Genomic DNA, 25,964 nt, shown 5'->3' with positions numbered 1-25,964 from the left:
ACTCTCCTGCAGGAGGAGGTGTACTCTGCCTTGGATCATGATGTCTTGCTTAGTCCTCTGTCTCCAGCTTCCGTCAAGATGTCCGCCTCATGCCACGACCACAAGGTAAGTGTTAACCTGACCTTCCCATTCTACTGAACTTCAGCGTTTCTGGAGGACTCATTTTTCTCCTCGTTCTCAGGAGAACTCGGAGCAAATGGAGGACTTATTCGACCTCCTCTTCCAGAGCGGTGGTAAGAGGCAACGCCAGAATTTCAAATATAATGTAATGAGGTGTGAGAGGTTGGGTTTCATGGCCCTTTTTTTCTTTGTCGCCGCTGCCAGAAATCTCTTCCTTCAAGCCGTCCCCGGACCCCTCCCTAGCCCGCCTCCACTGTAGCTCCCACACCCCCTCGCCTCCCCCCTCCCCGCTGCAGCTGGCGCTGTTCCCACCGACGCCCCCGCCCTGCTCGGACGCCCTGCGAAACGACGCCGCGGAAGAGGACCATCAAGCGCCCCCCGGCGGCGGGGGGGGCGGCCGCCTGGAGGACTTCCTAGAGAGCACCACCGGCAAGCCCCTGTTGGGCGTGGAGCCCGGCAGCCCGCTGACCGTGATCGACGACCTGCACAGCCAGATGCTGAGCACGGCCAGCATCCTCAACCATCCGCCCTCGCCCATGGACACCTACGACCTGGGCGGCATGGCGGACCACCACGGCCCGGGCGCAGACGCCATGGAGTGGTTGGACCTCACCGCGGGCGAGGGGGACGGGGCCAGGGAGCGGGGGCTGGCACCGCTGGCGCCGCACACGCCCACCAGCGTCTTCTCCACCGACTTCCTGGACAGCGTGGACCTGCAGATACACTGGGACTCCTGTCTGTGATACAAGATACAGAAATGCAAATACATTTTATTACATTACATGTTATTACAATTACAATCTGTTAATTACACTGTTATTACATTGTAATTACTTCTGTTAATTACATTGTAATTACATTATTACATCGTAATGACATTGTTACAGTTTTAGACACGGACATTAGGCAAGCATGCATAGACACCGAATGATTTCGTTTTTAGTCGTTTGAAAGCACATGCCATCTATCTGGACTCCAATTAATTACATTCGGGCACTTTAAAGTGGAAGCCTTTCAACCTTTCATTTCCACAGCTGGGAGAAATTAGAGCTTTTGCCTCATTGCGGTCCCAGTACGTGGCCTTGGCAAGTGTGTGATAATCGTTATTTTAACGCCTCAGGTAAACCGAAGGGCCAATCCAATGGCCAAAGTTTTAGAGGGATGATAGACGATGACAGACACTGCACCTTCTTGTGCAGAAAGTACAGTCGTTGTCGTAAACTCACAGGTTAACAGTCCGAAAGTCAATTGCTATGAGAATGAATCGCTCTCATTAATATTTTTTAACGATGCGGAAAATTGTGAGCGGGGTCAGGGGTTTCTGCACTTTGAGTGAACGCTAAAAATAAATACTTACAATGCGGAACAACACAATTGCTGCTTTATAGCGGTGGTTCTCTCATGGGATCTGGGGACCACCAAAGGGTCCTTGAGGAGGTTCCTGTGGGGTTCCCCAGCAAAATGATTAGTAGTTAAACTTCACTGTTATTTTATTTACAAGTAACATTTGAGAATGTACAATTCAGTAACAACGGTTTTGAGTACAGTTTCGGTTATCTTGATGTGGAAGTTTGGATTAAATCATATCGAACGTAAAAATCTTCCCGGAGACCAAACCTCATCAAATTGGTGGCATATCAAATTCCTCGGGCCCTAAAAATGGAAAAAAAAAAAAAAAAAAAGCTTGAGAATCGCTGCTTTAGAGATCAGGCCTAAGGAACTATCTTTGAAATGATCTCTTCAACTTTTTAATTGCGTTTGTGATGTCTGCCCGCTGCCATGAAGATCGTTTTGAATGATTTGGACTCATTTACTGTAGCTCTGCACTGGAACACCTACCAGAACCATTTTGCACCGTAAAGCCAAAGACGCCATAGATACAATGCAAAGCAATGTAATGCAATGTCATCTATTATACTGCACAGGCATTACTTTAGTTGTGCCTATATTATATATTAAGACTAGACACTGTACCATTTTTGCCTCATTTTCAGCATTTTAACAGACTGCACGGATTTAGAGATGCCATTACTACTTTATGTACGCTCCATTTAAAAGGGCAAACATTATAACCAAATGTCACCGTCATTACTCAAAGTGAGAGCGTTCGGCAAAAGATATTGTGTGACTTTATGCATTAACATATTTTTGGTGGTGGGGAAAACTCTCAGGAGGAAAAACAGTGCTAACAAGGTTAATTGTTTCCAACGCTAAATGGCGGAGCGTAATCAGCGAAAATGTCACAGGCTGATAGCAGCGTTTTGTTGTTGCGAGTATCGGGTCTCTTTTGAGGCGCTACATGTGAAACTCGCGGTCTTAACTCTTGATTCGGGATGTTGCCAAATTACATCAACCATTCTGGTCGCGATGGGATGCATTTTTGTTTCATTTGTTCTTGTGTAAGCGTGGCCGAATGTACAAATACAACAGCAGCGATGATTCATTACCTCTGATGAGTGACTTTACATGGGGTGATGTGCGCTGTGCGGTTACAGTGCTGATTTGCAGCACCAAGCGGTTTTGTTTTTCCACGTACTACTTTCGTACTCTTTCTATGTGTGTGTGTACTCTAAATTATTGGACACATATGCACTATTTATTTTTTTGTTGATGCGCTGTCTTCATAAAGATTGTTATAATTGGACAGCCTGTACTGCATCAGTACCTTTGCCAATCTGGTGATTGTATTCTTCTAAATACCCCTTTATGGGTTCTTTACATTTTATATTTTAGCGTTGGGAAAAGTTACTTTAAAAACTTTTTTGCAACTTAGTTAAAGCAAAAGTTTGGCTCCGGGAATCCCCGTGTTTTTGCCTGGTAAAAAAAAAACGGGGGGGGGGGGTGTCACTGTACTCCCTCCCCACGGCTTCGGGGGAGGTCGATGCAAGGGAAGCTGTAACCTCCATGTACATTATACTTCCGTTTGTAACATAGACTGTTATTGAAAATTGACCGATGAGGTTCAAATTTGCTTTAAAAGTAACAACGTTTGTCACATGGTGGTTAATATATACAGCAAACAAGTCCGTAAGCTTGGTGTTTTTTTATTAGGTTTCTCATATTCCCACTCCCTTTTCCTCTATTAAATTGAACGTTATGGGGATTTTTCCAGTATTCAAACACGCTCGGTTGGTTAGTCATCCCACTGTACCAAATCTAGAAAATGGAAAAACAAAGAGAGAACATGATTTCTGCTCGTAACAGTTCATTGAAAATGATTATAATAAGATATTGAGGTCATTTTAAAATTTTTAATTGTATTAAAAAAATACAAAGGTTGGCCTCACGCAAGTAAAAAGTAATCCGATTACATAGCACACATTATTTACATAATTTATAATATCAAATTTCCCTATCCGTATCTCTTACGCTTACTCATATTTCCAATTTGTGAATATTTTAGTATTTTGTGCAGATTCAAGGAGTTGGAAGCAGTGTATTGTGAAAAGTTTGTGACTCCAAATCCCCTAGTGCAAAGTCTTTAACACTCAATAATAATAATAATAATAATAATAATTAATTATAATAATAATAATAATAATAATAATAATAGTAATTAATAATAGCAGTTGTTTATTTTTTCACATTTTTCGCTCACTTTACCTTATATATCAATACCCAGCATATATCACTATCTCACATGTATATGTATATATATATATATATATATATATATATATATATATATATATATATATATATGCGTTCGTTTCTGGGGTCTACTTTTAGGACTTTTATTATTACCAACAATACTTGCTTAACATAATTCTTTTGTTATTCCGACATTGCACTTAAAATCGTTGACTGGTTTAGGGAGCGATATTTTGGAAAACTAGCTCCTAGATCAACTCTTCGTATACACCAAACTTGCCGAAAGTGCCATTCTCAGTGAATATATGAAATTTGATGGAATCGCTTGTTTTCTGTGAAAACAGTGATTGAATATAAAAGCTGTGATACGCCGTGGAGGTCCAGTATCTGATCACCGGTCAGTCTCTATTTTATTTTTTTTTACGTGTTACTGCTGTACGCAAATGATGATAAAGAGGTAAAAACGGTGTGTTTGGTTTTTCTTTTCTTTTTAATCTCTGGCACTCAAAGGATTTGTAAAATAAGATATTTATTTTTTAGTCTTGATCTTGGTCACCGATTGGTTATTTTACATGAAGTGGTACTTTACATGAAGTGTAAATACACTACTCACAAAAAGTTAGGGATATTTGGTTTCCAGGTGAAATATATGAAAAATGTAAAAAGTTTACGCTACAGTGATATTATATCATGAAAGTAGGGCATTTAAGTAGAAGCATGCAATGGTGATTTCCTCATCTCAAACAATTTACTGAAACAAAAGCCAACAACAGTGGTGGGTATACCACAACAAAAATTGTCAATGTCTCAACTTGTCATGTGCCCTTGAGCATAAATTACAGCTTGACAACGATGTCTCATGCTGTTCACAAGTCGACTTATTGTCTGCTGAGGCCTGGCCCCCCACTCTTTTTGAAGGGCGGCCCTCAGGTCATTGAGGTTCTGGGGTACGGTGTACCGGTGTAGAGTGACGAGCCTCTACACGGCGACTCAGCTGATCCCATAGGTTTTCTATGGGATTCAGGTCTGGAGAAAGTGCAGGCCACTCCATTTGAGGTGCCCCAGTCTCCAGCAGCCGTTCCCTAATGACGCCACCTCGATGAGCTGGAGCATTGTCGTCCATGAAGATGAAATGATGCCTGTGTTGTTCATGCAGGGGCACAATGACTGGATTAATGATGTTATTCAGGTAGTATGGGCTTGTCACTGTACCATTCACAAAGTGTAGGGCAGTTCTGTATTGACGAGACACACCTGCCCACACTGTAACACCACCACCACCAAAGGCTCGTCTGGTGACACCAGTGGCTGATGCATAGCGCTCTCCTTGACGTCTCCCACATCGTTGGCGGCCATCATTTCTAGCCCATGCAAGATGATGATGCCTGTGCCTGGTGGTGTGGTCAGGTACACTCTAAGTGACACTTAGAGTGAACACTCTAAGCTCAGTGGCCACTTCCCCCTGAGAACATCCTGTTTGAAGCCTCACAATGGCGAGGTCCTGTTGATCAGTTGTTAGGTGTCGTCTTGGTCTCATGATGTCAAAATGTGAACAGCATGATGAAGAGGACTGTTTAAATACCAATTCTAATTGAACCAGGAAATGTATTGGTCGATTCATGGATCAAACACCTGTTGTTAATTTTGCCGTTCAGCTCCTTGTTAGAGAACAGCAAGTTGTGCAAAAAGTACTGAAACATTGAACAGTTGGACATGTGCATTCAAAAGTTTAGAGAAGGTCAAATTAAGATCACCTGTAAAGGCTATAGTGCACTTTAGGTTCATCCTGAAATTTCACCCGAAAGCCGAATATCCCTAACTTTTTGAGAGTAGTGTACGTGTAGATGTGTTCTGTTTCTGTTTTTTTTTTTTTTTTTTTTTTTTTTTTTTCTTTCTTTTTTTTTTTATAGACATTTAAAGATTTTGAGTGATGGGGGGAAGGGGAACAGTCAGAAGCTTTATGCACAATTTATAGAAAGTCATGGAATTCATAAAATATGTGGAAAGGGTAAGTCATGGTGGAGTGGTGTTGACTTGTCCTTTTTGTGTTTTTCTGCTTTCACATTCTCAGAGAGAGAGAAAACGAGAGACCTATAATCAATGTTCTATTTAACAGCGTTGATGCAATGGAACAACTTTCCGATACTTTTTGGAATCCAGTGAGTTTTTGTTGGGACAAATAAGCAGTTTTAAGTTGACAGAACTTGGACGTGTCCAGAATATTTGACTCTGGAATTGAACTTTGTAGCAGTAGAACAATCAGCTTAAGGCTTAAGCTTACTATTATCATTTGAGTGCTACTGTGATGTAGTTACTAAGATCTGGTTAATGTAAATGAGGAAATTTGGTTTTGGGTACCTTTAAAGCCCTCTTGGCAGTAACAAAGGAATGTACTAAATGAAAACTTCAATGTATGCTAACACAATGTGGGGTCTCTGCCCACTGGTTGGGCTTTAGGGAGGGAGACATTCTTTTTGGCCATGGTTTGCCAATATGGTGAGTGTTTTTTATGATAAAGTTTAACAGAAAAGCTCTCTGGCCAAAAGGATAAATAATTTTCAATAATTATTTCGGGCGCAGCAGCTAGGCGTTCCGATCTGGCTGCTGGTCGGCTGACGAGCCCGTGTGCTGATCACAAAGCTCCCTGCACCGAGTCGGACCAATCAGCACGAGCGCTGATTCGGCCGATTTGAGGCAGCTGGGCGGCCGTGGGAAGGAAGCCACGCTGCCGTCTGAGGCCGTGGCTTGACCACGGCCCTTTGTCCGCCACACATAACAATTTATGAGAAAAGAAAAAGGAAAGAAAAGGTTAATTCACAAAGGAAATCACGGAGTGCAAAGTTAATCCAAGTCCAAATCCTCCTTATACTGGTCCAAGTGAAATGTCCCAGAACACAAAAATGGATTTTATGTCCTCCCTTCAAAATGCAAAAATAGAAATCAGCAACAGCAATGCATTGCAAGCAAAGAAGAAAAATGGTCCCAAAGAATCAAACTCACTGGACATAGAACTGGGGATTAGTAGTCCAGCATCTCCCTCCGTTCTCCAGGCCCCACCCTCACACCTGTGATCCTTGCTGTGACCAGGAACGGAAAACTATACATAGCAACAAAGTAAAAGCATGGGTGACAGGGGTAGAGTTAATCAACCCTCTATTTTACACATCTATATATGACTCTTCCTCTAACACTTGTGGCGGTACCACAGCAGAACATAATTGCACGGTAATGCCGAGAATACGCCAAAGGACTTTCACGAGGATTTCTCACTACCAGACAAAATTTCAAGATCTCAAGGAAAATCCCTCGTCCCATCCCCAGCAGTCGCTTGATTTGAGACGGGCAGATCAGAAATACTTTAATAATCCCAGGGGGAAATTACTTAAGTAATTACTTAAGACTCTCTTCCAAGAATAAATAAGTTTGGTTTGAGTGTGGAGTCTCCTGGTGTGTGCGCTAGAATCCCAAGATGTGTTGATCCCCTTGAAATCCCCGTCCTTGCTTAATCCCATAGTGTGTGCACTACTTGGATGGACAAAAAGCTCTTGAAATGTGTGACCTGCCATAAGACCCGTAAGACTTTGCGCGCACGTGAAAATCCTTGTGTTGCCTTCGAATCTGAATTGGAAGACAAGGACGATGAGTTATATGTTATTTTTTGTGATTCCAACCCAACAAGCTGATTGGTGAGCGATAGGATGATAGATCAGAAGTGTTGAGAGAAGTGAGTCAGAGGAGGACAATTAAATGGGGGGTATGGCTCGGGAGAGATGCGCACCCACACATCCACATGAATGGACCGAATGGATAGTTGAGGCGATGGGGAGGCTGTTTAATAACAGCTCTTTATAGACTAATGGAGATGGGGGGGGGGGGTGGGGGGGGATGGGGGAGGCTAAAATCTATTCCACCTCATGCTTTTCCGGCCTCCCACTGAAAGGCTAAAACAATCCACCGCGCATTCGCATTAGCGGCGGAGAAAAAAAAACAACAAAAAAACGACATCATTACGCAATCACCCCGCCGAAGAGCGGCTGATGTAACGCTTTTTGTTGTGTAAACTCCAGATCCGTCAATAGCTTCGTTTTTTTTTTGTTTTTTTTTTGTGGTTTTCCTCGAAAGCCGGATGAAGGGGGATGACGGCGGCGCTCCCCCGGGCGTATTCAACCACGGTTTTATGAAGAATCCGGAAACGGAATTCCATTTGACGCCCCAAACGGGGAAGTCCACCCCCCGCTGTAGGTGTATGGGAGTGGGTGCCTTGCTCCAGGTTAGAAGGAAGGGGGAGGAGCGGTGACTCATTTGCTCATTCATTCCGCGCCCTCGTCTTCAATTGTCCCGCTTTTCTCTCGCCTATACCCACCAGCGAGTTTGTCACTTATTTGCGGACTAATTTAGGATCTTTAGGATGAGTCAACTGTTTCGTTTTGTTGCTACTTACCGTATTTTCGCGACTATAAGGCGCATATAAACGTCTATTTTTTTCCTCAAAATGTGCGGCGCGCCCTATAGTGCGGTGCGCCCTATGTGTGTTCCGCGGACATAAGGTGAGGTGGCCCGAGTTGGAGGAAAGACTCGAGCGGTGGATCATCGAGCAAAGAACGAGTGGGGCGAGCGTTTCGACGGTCACTGTTCGACTAAAAGCAGTAACTCTAGCGGAAGAAATTAAAATTGAACATTTTCAAGGAGGTCCGTCGTGGTGCTTTCGTTTTATGAAACGGTGCCATTTTTCCATCCGGACCAGGACTACAGTAGCGCAGCAACGTCCGGCGGATTATAATGAAAAGCTGGCGAGCTTCCACTCCTACTGCAGCAAACACATCGCCGACAAACGCATCCAGCCAAGCCACATCACCAACATGGACGAGGTGCCACTCACTTTCGACATCCCGGTGAATCACACGGTGGAGAAGAAGGGGACCAGCACGGTAGCGATACGCACAACGGGGTATGAAAAGGCGTCGTTTACTGTTGTGCTTGGCTGCCACGCAAATGGACAGAAACTGCCGCCTATGGTGATTTTTAAGAGAAAGACTTTGCCTAAAGAGACTTTTCCAGCTGGAGTCGTTATTAAGGCAAATGAAAAGGGCTGGATGGATGAGGAGATGATGAAAGAGTGGCTGAGGGAGGTGTATGTAAGGAGACCAGGTGGTTTTTTCCACGCATCACCATCGCTGTTAATCTGTGACTCCATGCGTGCCCATCTCACAGCCGATGTGAAAAACAAGGTGAAACAAATGAACGCTGTGCTTGCTGTTATTCTGGGAGGTCTGACAAAGGAACTACAACCGCTCCACATCGGTGTGAACCGGCCGTTCAAAGTAAGGCTGCGAGCGGCGTGGGAGCGATGGATGACCGACGGAGACCACAGTTTCACGAAAAGTGGAAGGCAGCGCCGGGCAAGTTACGCCACAGTTTGCGGATGGATTGTAGATGCTTGGGCTAACGTGTCTGCTGGCACTGTTGTTCGAGCTTTCGCAAAAGCCGGCATCATTTCCGAGGAGCCTCACGGCACGGAAAGTGACTCTGACAGCGAAGAAGGGGAAACTGGCATGTCTGATTTAGCGCAGCTGTTTAATTCAGAAACAGAGGATGATGACTTCGATGGGTTTGATTAATACTTTGTAATAAATACATGAATAAAGCACAAACATACTCAGTTTTGCTCCCGCTCTATTTTTAAATACGCAGTAGAGGTATTTAAACGTAGTAGAGGATATGTACCGGTATATAAAACCCGCGCCCTATAATCCGGTGCGCCTTATGTGTGTGTTAAATACAGTAATGGCACACATAACTGAGACTGCGCCTTTTAGTACGGTGCGCCTTATGGTCGTGAAAATACGGTAACCGTCCTCGCCGCGAGGCCTCGGGGGCCCGGAAGCAGGACACCGGTCCAACACGGTACCAAGGAGACAATCTGACAAAAAGCAACTCAGCTCCTTATCTGTTTCTTCTGACTCTCTCCCCAACTTTCCACACCAGTGAGGGGGGATGAAGACTGAAAGAGGATGAAGAGTTAGGCCGGAGGAGGAGTGCGTTTAGAGATACACACACACACACACACACACACACACACACACACACACACATCCCATCCCATCCTGGAGCACCAGGGAACCCAACCCTATTCAGCCGGGTCTTTTAAGTTTCTTGGCAAGGGCTCTGTGGACACGGAGGAAGAACTTTGGTATTGCACATGGACATTGGACAAACACTTAAAAATATATATTTTTTCCCATATCTATCACTTACACACTATGTGAAGATGATGGAACGGCGATTGAGTGAGATTATACTGTATAGACGTACAGCGTACCGGTTATCTCCAGTGACTTGATGGAGCAGCATTGGAAGCATCAGCTCAAAGCCCCAAACCCCCCAAGGCTGAATCTGAATCTTATTTTGAATCAGAATTTCAGAGTTCATCCCAGTTTATTTCCGCCCGTCACATTTTTATGTACGAGTTATCTGTCCTGGTGAGGATTGGTGAGTTTCTCTCTAATTAGCACGGAAGGGGGGGGGGGGAGGCTAGAAATCAAAAATAATAAAAAAATTAATAAAGAATTTATCAAATTACGGAGAAAAAAAAATATATATAATAAAAATAACGAACTATACACCAAGATCCCCAAAAAATACAGAACAGAAATAACCAACTATATACAAATATAGATAATATACAAAATGAGATTCTATCAACAGGATACATTATTGGTATAGGTTTCTAGGGTATAAATGACAACTATTACTATGTACTAACGAAGTGAGACCAAAATGGATGCAGAAAAAGGGCCAGTTAGCCATGATTGGGATTTCAAAAGCTCGGCTTAAGGGGAAAAAAAGACAAGACGGGAGGGAGGGAGGGAGGGAAGGAAGGAAGGAAGGAAGGAACCAAGGAAGGAAGGAAGGAACCCAGGAAGGGAAGACGGGACAAATTGATGAGACGAGGAAGAACAGGAACGGAGGAGCGTGACGCCTCGGTGAGGTTCTCAAGGTCAACGTCGCCCTGGCTGCGGACGGTAGATAAGACGCCGGAGCTGCGCCGAGGTGACACACATGTCGACACGTCACACGCACAAAGGATGTACACTTATGCAATGAGCTGGTATACTTCAGCTGTATGTAAAGATAAGCGTGAATGAGAAAAAAAATGCTGACAGTGACATTGAAACGCACATGCACATGGTTGTAGGACAAATACACACACACACACACACACACACACACACACACACAAACACACACAGATATGCAGACGGACTCCGCTTCAGGATGGTATGGAAGATAAGGTGTGAGGAGGGATAAAAGGAGAGGTGTGTGTGTGCGTGCGTGCGCCTGCCTGCCTGCCTGCCTGCCTGCCTGCCTGCCTGCCTGCCTGCCTGCCTGCCTGCGTGCGCGCGCGCGCCATTCCAATTCCACCCGGACTAGAGTTGTCTAGTGTTGGACGGCACTAGAGAGAGGGGGACAGCGGCAGAAAGAAAAACATGGGGGAAGAAGGAGAGGAAGGTAGATGAGCGGCGGAGAGGGGGAACAGAAATAGTAGCATCCCATTATCATCACCTCTACCTGTCTGGCTGTCTCACCTCTAATTACTTGCTGCTAGACTGCTGCTAGACTTCTGCAAATAGACTGCCAAAGCACACAATGCAGTGAGAGAGTGTGTGTGTGTGTGTGTGTGTGTGTGTCTGTACCTCATTTGTGCACATGCTCAAGGTAGGATTTGCGTCTGCTTTGATCTGTGTAAAGCGCGTGCGAGCGTGTGTGTTTAGTGGTTGTTTCGGAAACATTGTGCATATGAGGATTAGTCGGTGTGCGTGCATGTCCCAATGTAAGTCTATTGTCTGTGTGTGTGTGTGTGTGTGTGTGTGTGTGTGTGTGTGTGTGTGTGTGTGTCTGTATAAAGATTATACCTTCCCTGCACCCCACATGGAAAGTTCCACAGCATGGTGAGAGAAGCTTAAGGATCATCTAATCCTCGCCTTAATGTGACGGCTGCATTTCTGCAAATCTACCATCGTTGCTAAACTGTGTGTGTGTGTGTGTGTGTGTGTGTGTGTGTGCGCGCGCGTGCGTGTGTGGTGCGTGCGTGCGTGTGTGTGTGTGTCACAGTCTGCCTGTGAACCAGGGTTGTCTTAAAAGCACACTATTTTTTGTAAAACAGTATTTGGTGGGTGGTATGAACAATAAATGGACTAGTTTGGGTAAAAAAAATCCAAAATGTAACATAAGCTTCGTCAAAGCTCATTATGTAACAGCACATGTTAAACAGATCACGTCAATGAAACCCGAAAATTCGAGCACTTCATAGTCACGATTTTGTAATAGCTGGCATGGCCACCAGCTTCTTAAAATATACTATAGATACATTATAATCATGCATTTGGAGCAGACACGAAAATCATAACCGTAACACTGAAAACAGAGCACTCCTCACCGCACTTAAAAACAGTAATACATTTATTTTGGGCTTAACTAAACATTGTGGGTAAACTTAGAAAAGTCCAGATCTTTTTCTGACCTCAGGACAAAGAGCTTGGTCCGTCTTCAATGGACAACAGCTTTGACTAATATCCCAGCAGACTTTTCCTCCAAATAATGCTGAAAGACAAGTGGGATGTACTGTTTCTGATCGAGGGCTGCGGTACATCTTGTGGACATTTTTCAAATTCCATTTGAATGAAAATACTCTTGTGTTACAAGATCAAACTGGCAAGGCTGCAATTCATGGATTTCGGGATACCAGCTCAAGTTTGGGAATATGGGAAACACTGATATCGATCAATTTCTTTTCAAATCACCTAAATTGACTTATCGATAATAAACCCCACAATGTACCCAAAAGTTTGTGTTTGATTTATTGCAAAGGTCAACGCAGTATGAACTAGAACTGCCTTTAAAATCTAGTACTTGGGTAGAGTGACCGTGGTTTGCCATCGTTTCTACTACACACACCAAAAAACCGAAGTAACGGCGCAAATTCAAGCTCCCGAGCTTGAAGAGCTCTATTTTGTTTACCATTCAATAAAATACTCCCTTTTATTTGCGCGTCCAGCTCTGCGTGTGCGCGTGCAAAAGGTGTGCGTCCACGTGTGCACGTGTGCGTGTGAGCGGCCGATGTAGGTCAGGCGTGTCGCAAGCAGATGCGACACGAGAGATTGTACAGAGACAGTGACAGGCCTCCCACACCTCCTGCACGCGCGGACACACACACACACACACACACACACACACACACACACACACACACACACACACACACACACACATAAAGGACATTTTCAATTTAGGTCAACCAAGTGGCGAATTCTGTCATCTCCACTGACCTTTACCTCACACACATACACACACGATCTTTAACGACGACACTTTATCGTCAGCATCCAAAAAGCGTTTGAAATGCATCGACTGACGAAAGACAGCTCCTTCCAAATGAGTTCTCTGTATCGATGTCATGGGTGTGTCTAACTCTCTTTCTCCTTCACTTCATCGTTGTTTGTGCGTCCAAAATGGTACAATTTCCCGCACTCTTTACTCACCGCAAACAAGCTCAACCTCATTTAAGTAACATTCAAGTTGAATACGTTGGAATAGTATCCCCTCCTGGAATTGCGCTAAAAAAAAGTGACCCCATGTTTGGTTTGTGGAGTGTTCGTGCCGGTCTGAGCCCGCGATAAACAGTGTGTGCAGTGTACAGTTTGGCCTACGTCTGTTTGTGTGTGTGTGTGTGTGTGTGTGTGTGTGTGTGTGTGTGTGTGTGTGTGTGTGTGTGTGTGTGTGTGTATTTGCTTGTTTTACTATACTTGTGAGGACCGGTCTCAAAATTGACAATTTTTTCCGTTTAGATGTGCGCCAGAAACATGGGTCCTCACTTACCAGTGGTATTTACTCGGACCCCGCTTTGAGACCGGTACAAGAGTGTGTGTGTGTGTGAGTGTGTGTTTGTGTGTCTGTGTGTGTGTGTGTGTGTGTGTGGGACCTGAATTCTACCTGAAGTCCTCTATATGCATGTGATTCATTGTTGTCTGGCAGGGCTTTGTTTGTTCATGTCCTCCCCATCAATCTCTCTCTCTCTCTCTCTCTCTCTCTCTCTCGCTCCCTAAACTGCAGAGGCAGCATCATATGGACTCTGACAGCTTCCATACTTTGCCTGCGCCCTCCGCTCAGCAAAAACTATTGAGCGTCTGCCAGAGACAGACGGGGAGATCATAAGTGAAGGGAAACTGGTCGGCATCCAGACGCCTGTGCTGCGTGTTTACCATGATGCATTGCGTTTTACCACGCTGCGTCCTTGTCGGGGCTGGGGCTTGGATTTGGGCTGTGTGAGCGTCGTCCTTGACTTCAAATCTGTTGCAATGAATTTGAAATTTCAAAGGGCAGTCTTTGTTTTTTCTAATCTAATCTAATCTAATACCTGTTCATGTTTGCGGAATGTACATACAGTATACATTTGGGATTAATTGCTTTTGTCTTTACTTGCCTCTAATCTAATCTAATCTAATCTAATCAAATCTGATGCATGTTCATGTTTTCAGTTAGCACGGATCAATTCACTTGCATCCACAAACCCAAATTTTAATATGCTGCATTTGCACCAGTTTTGACTCCACTTGCCTTCCTTTTCCTTGTGTTACGCAGTGAGCCAAGTCCTGTCCAACACAGATGCATGAGCAAGTTTGTAGATGTAGAACATGGAGGAACAGGAAGGAAAAAAGTTACAGTACATCAAGATAGATAGATCTGCTATTACTTAACAATAAACAAGAACAATTAACCCTACAATAAACAATAAACTTACAATTAAACAATGACCAATAAAATATGGCAACATACAATAACTTAATAATTAATAATAAACAATAAATAAAAGCCAAAAAATTTGCAAAAGCAAAATTTTTTTTATTTTTGATAAAAAATCTGGCAATATACAACAAATCTAACTAGAAGACCGAAATAAATAACTATATACAGTAAACATAACAAACAACAATAAACAATAAAATAAGCCTTAAATTAAACCATGAACAATAGAAAATTGGCGAATATACAATAAACCGGATGATAAACAAACCAAAAAAATTCCAAATCTGAAAAATGAACAATAAAAAATAAACCTAAAAAATAAACAATACACCTTTGTATCAAGCAGTTAATGAGAACACGTCAGCTGTGTTTTCGCAGCACACGTGTCTCTAAACGTGTCTCAAAATCGTCACCATATTGTTTTCCGAGCACTAAGCCAGCGCTCCGGATGCTGTCTTCAGGAATCACAAAGAAAACACCGTGTATGAAAGACAGAAGCGTAGGTGTCTGTGGTGTCTCAGAAACGCTTTGTCAACGTCTGTTAGTCACCAGATGTTTCAGTTTCCGGGGGGAATCGCATTCTTTTTCTTCAAAAACGGTGTCGAGCTTTCTGTGTTTGAGACTGAATGGTTTTGTCGGAAGTTGGAAATTAGCTATTACCAGTGTTCTGAAAAATGACGTTGATATAATCCCCACAATATACAATAAACGTTGTTGCTAGAACGCTTCCTTGGTATGAATACCATTTTCTTTGTTGATAAAATTGTCACTCTATTGATATAACATTCACTTTGCTTGACGCAGCGGTCTCTGCTGATTCTATTGATTCAGTGCTTGCGGGGTTTGCGAAATTCCCCCTTAATTAATGAATTCTCCCTTCATTGACAAACATTGGCAACATCGAGTTGTTGAGAACATCTAGTACGTACAACAGAATGCAACAAAATGCAATAACAGAAATCGGGTTTGGGGTCACACCCCGCAATTTTAACTGCAATTACCAACGACCCACATTGGGCGGTGGGGTTTCCGGGGTGGCGGGGCGCTGGTGGGTTGGTGTGGGGGTGTGGTTGGCCGGGGGTCGACAGGGTTGGCCCCCTGCCGGCTGGGTTCTGGTCCTGGTGGCTTGCGCGGGGGGGTTTTCCGGCCTGCTGTGACCAGGGAGCGCCACCAGGTGCTTTTCCTGGTTACAACCCTTTCCTTTTCCCCCTCATGTACTGCCATAACTATGACAAGAAGAGGCCACGTTGCAGGACCAGTTGCTGTTGCAGTTTTCCTGGACTTAATAAACTCTGTTTTGTCGATACATGTTGTCTTCTGATGTTTCTATGTTTATGGTTTTACATGTACATGTTGTTGTTTGTTTCTATGTTTATGTTTTTCCATGTACATGTTGTTGTTGTATATATCTGTATATACATAGGCATATTCCTTCTATCTATTCCATTTTATTTCAATTTTATTTTTATTGTATTTTATTCTTTATATTTTTATCTTATTCTATAAGTATTCCACTTACTGTATTACGTTTTAGGAGTCAGTTAGTCGGTCTATTAGAAAGGAATTTTCTACTTTTTATTTTATTTTATTTTTTCCTAGGACATATTGTGTGCTATCACCGGGTGCGTTGCATTACATTTCACTGCATATATGTATGAAAGTATGTATATGTATGTGACAAATAAAAATCTTGAATCTTGAATCTTGAATCTGGTTTGTTGCTATGTTTATGTTTTTCCATGTACATATTGTTTTTTATTTCTATGTTTATGTTTTTCCATGTACATGTTGTTTGTTTGTTTCTTTCTGTTTTTCCATGTACATGTTGTTGTTTGTTTCTATGTTTGTTTTTCCATGTACATGTTGTTGTTTGTTGCTATGTTTATGTTTTTCCATGTACATGTTGTTATTTGTTTCTATGTTTATGTTTTTCCATGTACATATTGTTTTTTATTTCAATGTTTATGTTTTTCCATGTACATGTTGTTTGTTTGTTTCTTTCTGTTTTTCCATGTACATGTTGTTGTTTGGTTCTATGTTTATGTTTTTCCCTGTACATGTTGTTTGGTTCTATTTTTACGTTTTTCCATGTACATGTTGTTTGTTTCTATTTTTATGTTTTTCCATATGCATGTTGTTGTTTGGTTCTATGTTTAATTGTCTCACCCCTTTGATTCTCCCCCTCTTGTAGTAGTGATTAGTTGTTTATAGACCCAAACATGATAAATAGTTCTCCAAAAAGGGTGGTTGGTGGTGGTTCTGTATTACAAAAAACTGTGCTCTTGTCATTCTACAGGTCGTCCACAGGACAGAGTTATTGTAGCAGTTCTTGATGATTTAAGAATTAATAAAGGGTTGCATTGCAGGTTGAGAAGTTGAACTCCATTTCCAGACTAACTCTATCCTAGATGCAATAGCCTACACATACTCTGTGTTGTATGCCCAGCATGCGACGACAAAGCCAGGGGAAAGCGTTTTGAATATGAAAGTTGTTTTTTTCATTGTGTTTGTGCAAAAAGACAAATGCCACAGTGTTTCTCATTAAGGCAGATAGAAGACGGAACAAAGAACAACACGATAATGTCGGCCCGAAGGAGAATCGCAGAGGAGCTGTGCAGCTGAACGACTTATCTAAGCGCAAGTCGAGGCACAAGGCACTGATTGTGGGCTCCAGAGCAGGGAGGCGGAATTTGGGTTCATAGGCACAGAAGTAACATACCACAGGTTTACCAGGCAGAGGAACCCTGCGCTTACCAATCAGCAGACCATGAAGGGAGAATAGAATAGAGAGATTCGTCGCTTGACGAGTGACTCGGTAAAGAGATTCCTACGACGTTCAGAAGAATTGGCGCCGAGGTCCAGAGCTCTCGGCTCTTTTAATTTACAAATCGAGCGCTGCGGTTACTGAGTCGAACAAACGACTCGTTTGCCAGAGTGACTCCAGAATCCTGAGTCGATTCTTGCATCACCAATAGAGATCCTTTTTGCACTTTACTCGTCTGTCTTTCCCTTTATGTGAGAGGATGTGGTCTGTTGGTATGCAACTGTACGTGCGTGTGCGTGTGCGTGTGCGTGTGCGTTGATCATCCATATGCAAATGAACATTGAGTCGCCCATAAATCTGTTACCACCTCTACACCTCTACATGCTGCATGCGAGCGCATGTTGATGCACTTCCTAAGTGATTCATTGGCCCCATCCTCCCCCATTGGGAATGGGTAAACATAAGCAACAAAGATTTAGGTCATCTTCTCAAACACACACGCATACACACACACACACACACACACACACACACACACACTTGATGGCATCCATTCTCACAAAAACAGATGCAGATTCATACACATTCATGCACACACAGAAACACACACACACACGCGCGCACACACACACACACACGCACACACAGGCAGGGATATTCAACACCTGGGCTCATTCCTCCCTTCCCTTATTTACTTCCCGCTCTTCTCTGTCGCTCAGTGGCCCAGTTTGCATCTCTTGCTGCACTCTCTCTCTCTTTTTCTCTCTCCTTCTCGCACGCTAAGCTCCCTCAATCTCTCCAGACGATTCCTCCTACACGCTCTCTCTCTCTCTCTCTCTCTCTCTCTCTCTCTCCCTCTCCCGCTCTCCTCCTTACTCTTTTTTTTTCCTGACGTACAATGTTCAAATCCCCCTTTATTTGGCACATAGGCCAAAGAGGGCTCTCTCAAGTGCTGCCAAAAAGCTCAGAGACAATGCGTCAGAAGTACCTCACCGCTTCACAAAACTTTTCCCTGGCTTAATTCAAATCTCTCTCTCTCTCTCTCTCTCTCTCTCTCTCTCCCTCTCACTTTTTTACTGTACCATCCCTCTCGCTTTGAAGCTTCTTCGCAAACTCTGGCCATTCACGTCTTTAAGCCTGTACTATTATATTTTCTCTCCATAGTGCTCGACGTGATGAACAGCATATGAGGATATGCAATAAAAAACAATGGTACTGGGTTGTTTGTTTCTTATTAATAAAACTTTTCAACTACACAAAAAAATAATACCCGCTTATATCTGGCTTTTGTCTTTAGTGGGAAGGTTACAATCGGCATTCACCCCCCGGACAAATGACTCTGCAGTAGTCACGGGTATCTATCGGCTCCAGCTCCGATCGGCAACGATGGAAACGTGACAACGGGGTAGAAACGCTCATTTCACCCCATTTCCAGAGGATGGCGCGATCATTTCATACCCAATTTAGAATCCAAAATCAGGAGTCATCCACTTTTTTCCCCCGCTTGCGGGACCATGAAATGCTTTGCGTGTGGGGACCGCTCCGTGGGGAACGCTCCGCGGGCACCGCTCCGTGACGACCGCTCCAACCGCTCCGTGCGCACGGTGTGGAGAACCCCCGCGCTCCCCGCCAGGCTCCCAGCCACTCCAGCACCGCCTCACCGGGAGCGTCTCCGCTCCCCGCTGCCGAAGGACCGGGCCCGATGCGCAGAGTGCTCAGTAGCCGGCGTGTCAAGCCGTGAGCGATAACAAAGGAACACTGTCAGCGCTAGGAAAGAAGGGATGATTATGAGGATGGGGAAGAGAATTACCCTCCCAAGTCCAGCAGGGACAAAAATCTGGGAGCCTTCTTAGCCTGTCCGACCTAGGACGCACATTGAATTGACTTGGCTGAGGAAGGAGTAGGGACGTCATTTAGAGAGCTGAACTATGTACTGGGGGAGGCTTATCTGAATTATTTTAGTAGACTAGGAGTAGGACACATAAACACATACACCCAGATAGATCCACTCTCCACACACACACACACACACACATACACACACACACACACGCACACGAGCACTGACTTATTGACTATTTTGCGCTTTGTCGGCAACTGTGTTAATGGGATGTATGTCCCTGATTAGCTCCTGTCTGCTCTGATCGAAATGAATGATTGGCTTCAGTGGCTGCGGCACATAAAAGTCCTCAAGTGAATGAAGGAGGACAAGAACAGGAGTTTGTGTGTGTGTGTGTCGGAGTGATGGAGGACATAACACTGTAGAGCATTTCCCCCAAAAGCGACCGGCCACCGAATGCTCCTGTTTTCACCAACTCTCGCATATTAGAAAATTTTGTTTTTAACCTAAGGCTTATTTGACCCATCATTGTGAGCAGGCACGTGCAGTGGGGGTGGCGAAGGTTGCCCTTTGCACCTGGCCCTTTGCACCTTGATTTCCATAGAAAATTTATTTTTAGAGTTTTATTTACAGTTTCATCTTTTGTCATCTCATATCAAGCTATTTTCTATTTGGGAAGTGTCCAAGTCCAAATTGTAACGAGCGTGATGTGATTATGAACTCCATGTTCATCTAACCTTCTCACTCCCCAAATCAATACGATCACATGTTTGAATCGCTTGAATCGCACAAGGAAATCAGTCGCTATTAGGACACTAATCATTCCGATGACTACAACAATTCAAAAATGACCCGTGGTGTTATTGGAGCTTTTCTTCTGTATCAGGAAGGACCCATAGGAGGGCTTGTCTGCGCGGTTCGCCTGCGCACGATTGATTTCCAATGCATGCATCAGCACAGAAGGGCTGGTTCATCGCATAGTGCATTGGCCCTGCCCGAAATACATGAGGGAATTCAGGATAGTGTCACATATTGGATATCAAAGGGGAAGTTCCATATGGTCCAAAGACAGGAAAGATTTATTATGGGAAGATGAGTTATATTGGTAGTGAAGTATAAGGTAAGAGAAGAGGTGTAATGGATCAACTAAAATTAGTACAAAATCATGTTCCCATGGTGACTTGCGACAGTGTGTTTCATTCTCTTACAATTATTTTCCGTTAGCTATCATAATGACAACAAAAGAGATCATTATTTAGAGAAAAGATGGCTCTGTTCATCCCACTATGGTTGTTTCTATTAACGATCATCATCTTGAAATATTTTGGAAAAATCAGAAAAGCACTTTTTCCGATAAATAATGTATTTATAAATATGTATAATAAATACCTATCTAAATGTTTATCATAATACATACATCATTTCTTAAGTGAATGCGACACACCCACAGTACCTCGCTGTCCGAAGAGATTTAAAATGCACATCCCTCTCTCTCTCTCTCTCTCTCACTCAGTCTCCCGTACTCTTCCATAGTCTCCTAATTTATAACTTAAATGAAAGTTTTGAAAAACAGCGAATTTCAGGCGTTACAGCAGCAAAAATGTGTAGTTCAGAAAGAGATACAAATTAAAGTGAGATAAGAAATAACATACAGTATGTACATATCGACCTACAAAGTTAACATAGTAGCACTATGGTAACCTGTACTTTACTTACTTATGCCTGACACACCTCCTGGAGTATAGGCTGCAGACAAGGGACCTCCAAAGTTCTTGGTCATTAGCTTTCTTTTCTATCTGATACCAGATAGAAATACCCAGTCTCTTGATGTGTTTTTTTTTTTGTTTTTTTTTTACCTGTGCATGTCAGCATGCTGGGCTTACAACACAGAGTATTTGTGTCGCTGCATCCAGGACAGAGTTAGTCTGCAAGTGGAGTTCAACTTCTCAACCTGCAATGCAGCTCTTTATTCATTCTTTAATCATCAAGAACTGCTGCAATAACTCTGTCCTGTGGACGACCTGGAGGATGACAAGATCACAGTTTCTTGTTATAGAGAACCACCAACCCCCCTCTTTGGAGAACTATGTGTGTGTGTGTGTGTGTGTGTGTGTGTGTGTGTGTGTGTGTGTGTGTGTGTAAGATGTCCACCGGTGAGTGTACATGACTTATCCCAGTAATATGTCGTGGCGCCTCCAAGCAGCGGAAGGGGCCCCGAAGCCCCCCTGAACTCGGCAGCCCTGTAGACACCCCGCGGCTGCAGGAAAGCTCCGAGTACCCTGCCCTGCGGCCACAGAAGACCCCCGGGCCCCCAGGGAAGCCAGAAGGCCATGTTGCATCCTTGTCCACAAATCGTTATTGCTGATCTTGTCTGGCCAGTGGATATCAGGAATTCTTCATAGGCTGTTGCTGATAAAGATTTGCATTTTATTGATTGTGGTCTCTGTCATTCACTCCGCTGCGCATCGGAGCGATCGCTCCGCTGCACGATCAGCTTCTACAAAGAATGGAAAGCCTTGATAATAAAAAGGTTGGGAACCCCTGCTCTAGAGTGCCAGATGTTCTTGAGCTGTAGAAAGGCTGACCTTGCCTTGCCTTTTCTTGCTTTGACATCTGCATCTGTAACTACCCGTTTCTCAATGGTACTCCCCAAGTAGGTAAAGGACTCTATATCTTTGAGCCCGCTGCCTTCAAGTGTGATTGGTTCAAAGCTGGTTGCAGTCATCCTCACTATCTTCGTCTTTCCCTTATAGATGTTAAGTCTCACTTGTGAGGAGGAAGCTGCAAGTGTAAATACGAAGAGTAGCAATCTGGTCGACACAAGGTCGATTCTTCCTGAATCCCACTTGTTGGTCTCTTAGCCGTTAGTCAACTGCATCCTTCATTCTATCCAGAATGACTCTATTCAACACTTTCCCTGGCACAGAGAGTAGGGTTATCCCTCTATAGTTGGAATAGTTGCCCAGGTCTCCATTTTTAGGGAGCTTGTTGATGAAGCCCTCCTTCCGGTCTGAAGGGATTTCTTCTTCTTTCCAGATCTAACTGAAGAGAGGATACAGCAGCCTCACGGTGGTATCCTGCTGCCTTGCCGTTCTTTATTTTCTGTACAGGCTTTCTGATCTCCTCCCTAATGGGTGTGTCACAGCTGATGGGAGATCTATTTCTGCTAGTTGGATATCTGGGGGATTTGGTGGTGGGGGTCTGTTAAGTAGTTCCTCATAGTGTTCTGCCCATCTATTGAGTTGATCTTCTGTGGTCATAATGGTGTTACCTTCTTTATCATCCACTGGTCTTTGTGGCTTGCTATACTGCCTGACATCCTTCTAGTGGTGTCATACAACTGCTTCATTTTTCAATTGCCTGCTGCATCCTCCACTTCTTCTGCTAGGCGGTTAATGTACTGTATTGCAGCTTGTCCACCTTGATACACTTCCTCACTCTTCTGTTTGCATCAGTACGCTCTTCTTGTGCCTTTGCTTTTGATGCTCTTGTGAGGCTGTTTGCTGCACTGCTGCTTTTTCTCTTACTTTGATATTTTGTAGAGTTTCAGCAGATATCCATTCCTTTTGCTGAAATTTCCTGTAGCTAACAACTTCTTGACATGTTGACGTCAGTGTCTTTTTTTTCTTCTTTTATATTTCACCACTGGCTGCCTCCTCCTCAAACAAATCCTGGGGAACTTCAAATTTGTTTTATAGTTTCAATCTGTACTCCTCTAGATGTTCTGCGTCCCTATGGAGACTCGCATTGCATTTTTGTTAATTTCCCGTCGCCTGTCCCATTCTTCTATTACTGAAGCTTCAGTCTAGCAGTTAGCAAATGGTGGTCTGATGCTACATCTGCTCCCCTTTTTTTACTTTCACGTCCTGCAGTGATCTTGTGAACTTCTTGCTCATACAGATGTGATCCATTTGATTCTCTGCGATAGGGTCTGGCAACACCCATGTTGCGTTGTGGATATTCTGGGGGAAGATGCTGCCTCCGATGACAAGCTTGTTCGATTGCACAAGTATCTGTGAACTTCTCTCCATTCTTACTCATTTCTCTCAGTCTGTGTGTTGTATCGATTAGGTGATGGGATGGGATATTATCTTTTCCAATCTTTGCTTTAAAGTCTCCCATTAGGATGGTGACGTCAGTGCTCTCTGAGTATTTTCCCAAAATTAACTTTTCACTTCTTCTCCACTATCGTTTGTTGGTGGGTAGCACTGGATCACGTTCACCTTGATCTTCTGCTTCTTTGTTCTGAATGATGCTGTGATGATTCTTGATCCATGGGCCTCCCATCCTGTCAGTGCTCTCTGTGTAGATCTTGATAGCATAAGTGATGACCCACTCACCTTCTGTGAGTGAGCCATCGTATTCTTCACGACCCGAATAGAGCAACACTCCACTCATCTTTCTTTTTCTGTCCTGTCTGTCCTGTTTTCTGTCTTTTTCATTTCTGCTGCTATTTGGGTGGTTTTCACCAAGCGGGGAATGGTCCTTACGTTCCATATTCCGATGGTGATGTTGTTCCTGGTTGAAAGAAGGCTGGTCGTCCCGAGGCTTCCAGGTGCTCCTGGCTTTCACCACCTGATGTCATAAGTCTTGGAGCTGAAGAACTTTTCTCTCCCAGGACTAAGTGTTCTTGTTTTTCCCTTGTCTGTGTTTCTGTAGCAAGTGAGTTATGCTAATTAGATGAAAACAAGTAAACTGACATCATTGGGGCATGACTAATAAAAAGTGGTAGTAGGAGTAACAGCGGTCAAAAAATGATTATATAGTTCGATATGATTACATGAAACTTTGTGATTGTAATGTGGCACTTTCTATTCTGTTCAAGTATTTCACAAGGTCTCATTCCAGCAGCAGCAGCAGTTGTTCTGGACAGACACACAGCCATAAGGCCAAATGCTAATGGCATGGGAGTGAAATCAATGCACATCGACAGACAAACCCACACGCCCACACATTCGCACACACACACAGACACACCCACACACGCGTGCACATGGCCCACGCAAGCTCACACGCGCGTGAGTGATCTGGCTTCCACGCCTCGACGAACAACAGGTTTGAACGCACACATCCCTTTCACATTCAGCGTTATGCCAACGCGGCACATGCAGAAATGCTGATGCAGTAGTAGTTTCTGTGTGTGTGTGTGTGTGTGTGTGTGTGTGTGTGTGTGTGTGTGTGTGTGTGTGTGTGTGTGTGTGTGTGTAGTGGGATGGTGCTTTGATAATGGTGCTTGGGGGGTTGTGGTACTCTAGGTTGGGATCCGAACGCACTTATCAAAGCTTTAGCTAATAGCGTTAGTGGCGAGCTCATTGGCTGCGCGAGACCTGCAACGCAGTGAGTCCGATGGGGGGATGTGGGGGGAGGGTGTGTGTGTGTGGGTGTGTGTGTATGTGTGTGTGTGGGGGGGGGGGAGACGGAGAGAAAGAAGTGGATTAGAGGGAGAGAGAGAGAGCGAGAGAGAGAGAAAGAGAGAGAGAGCGAGAGAGAGAGAGAGAGAGAGAGAGAGAGAGGGGTGGGGGAGTAAGTAAGTAAAGTTTATTTATATCGCACCTTTCGCAGACTCACAAATTGCCTTACAATTAAATAAAATCAAAGGTAAAAAAACCTGACAAAACAAAAAAGGAAATACAATCAAATAAATAGAACACACAAGTGGAGACAGACACAAGTTAAAACATTACAAAGCACACGCTACCTAAATGCCTGTCTGAACAGATAAGGGTTTTTACCTGCTTTTGGAAAGAATCCACATACACCAGGGACCTCAGATTAATTGGGAGACTATTCCAGAGCTTAGGTGCTGCCGACTGGAAAGCACGATCTCCCTGAGTCTTAAAACGTGTCCAAGGGACACTTACAAGACCCTGGTCGGAAGTGATCGGCTCGTGGTATGTGAGGTCCGTTATTGTGGAGCCTGGCCATGTAGGGCTCTATACGTGAGCACCAAAATTTTAAAAGGAATTCTAAAATGAACAGGAAGCCAGTGCAGAGAGATTAAAATAGGTGTAATGTGTGACCATCTGTTGGATCGTGCTATAAGCCTAGCAGCATAATTTTGGACGGTTTGTAAATGGTCCAGGGAAGATTTATTTAGGCAGGTAAAAAGAGAATTACAGTAGTCCAAACGTGATGAGATAAAAGCATTAATAAGCTCCGTGAAATCCATTTTATCTGTGTTTGCTGCAGAAAATTATTTACCATCCAGTTTCTCATTGAGAATACAGAAAGTCTATTAAGCTCATCAGCTTTGAAGGAAAAATATAACTGGATGTCATAGGAGATGCCGCTGAAACTACTGATAATCTGTCCTAGTGGAAGCATGTATATGGAGAATAAAGTAGGCCCCAAGACCAAACCCTGGGGTATGCAACATGACAGAGCAGCAGTGTCTGACATTAAATCACCTACAGAGACTGAGAGTCCTATCTATGAGATAGGAGGAGAACCACTCCAATGCAGTCCCAGAAATTTCCACCAGGTGTTTTAGCCTGTTGATTAGTATGTGGTGGTCAACGGTATCAAATGCTGTGCTAAGGTCTCATAAAAACCAAAACTGAACACTCTCCAGCATCTGCAGCCATGAAGATATCATTTGGAACCTTAAGGAGACCCGTTTCAGTAAGAAATTGATCAAACACCCTGTGCAAATTTTAGGACTTTAGGATTTCTCTTACTGGAAGATATTCAATTCGAGAAATTAGAAGATCTGTCACCCTTCATCATGTCATTGAGGACACCCATAAGTTCTTTGAGATGTAACCTGTACTTCAAGCTTCCTGGCTTTACACAAGCACTCAGCCATTCACCATTTGTGCCTAAAACTCTGGATCGTTTCATTTATTA

General features: G+C 43.7%; 1 protein-coding gene across 1 annotated transcript in view; it reads left to right on the top strand.

Moving 5' to 3' along the window:
- The window catches only part of LOC307236965 (myocardin-related transcription factor A-like), a 64,343-nt gene extending 60,165 nt beyond the window's left edge, over positions 1-4,178 (top strand). Inside the window, exons 18-20 of the mRNA XM_080009560.1 lie at positions 13-105; positions 182-233; positions 325-4,178. Coding sequence (XP_079865686.1) covers positions 13-105; positions 182-233; positions 325-863 — 684 coding nt within the window. The 3' untranslated portion in view covers positions 864-4,178. The remainder of the gene's footprint in view (positions 1-12; positions 106-181; positions 234-324) is intronic.
- Positions 4,179-25,964: the final 21,786 nt, after the last annotated feature.

This window comes from Zeus faber, assembly GCF_960531495.2.
Source record: "Zeus faber genome assembly, chromosome: 11".
Lineage (NCBI taxonomy): Eukaryota > Metazoa > Chordata > Actinopteri > Zeiformes > Zeidae > Zeus > Zeus faber.
The sequence above is the reverse complement of the archived record's forward strand: the minus strand, read 5'-3'. Positions and strand labels throughout refer to the sequence as shown.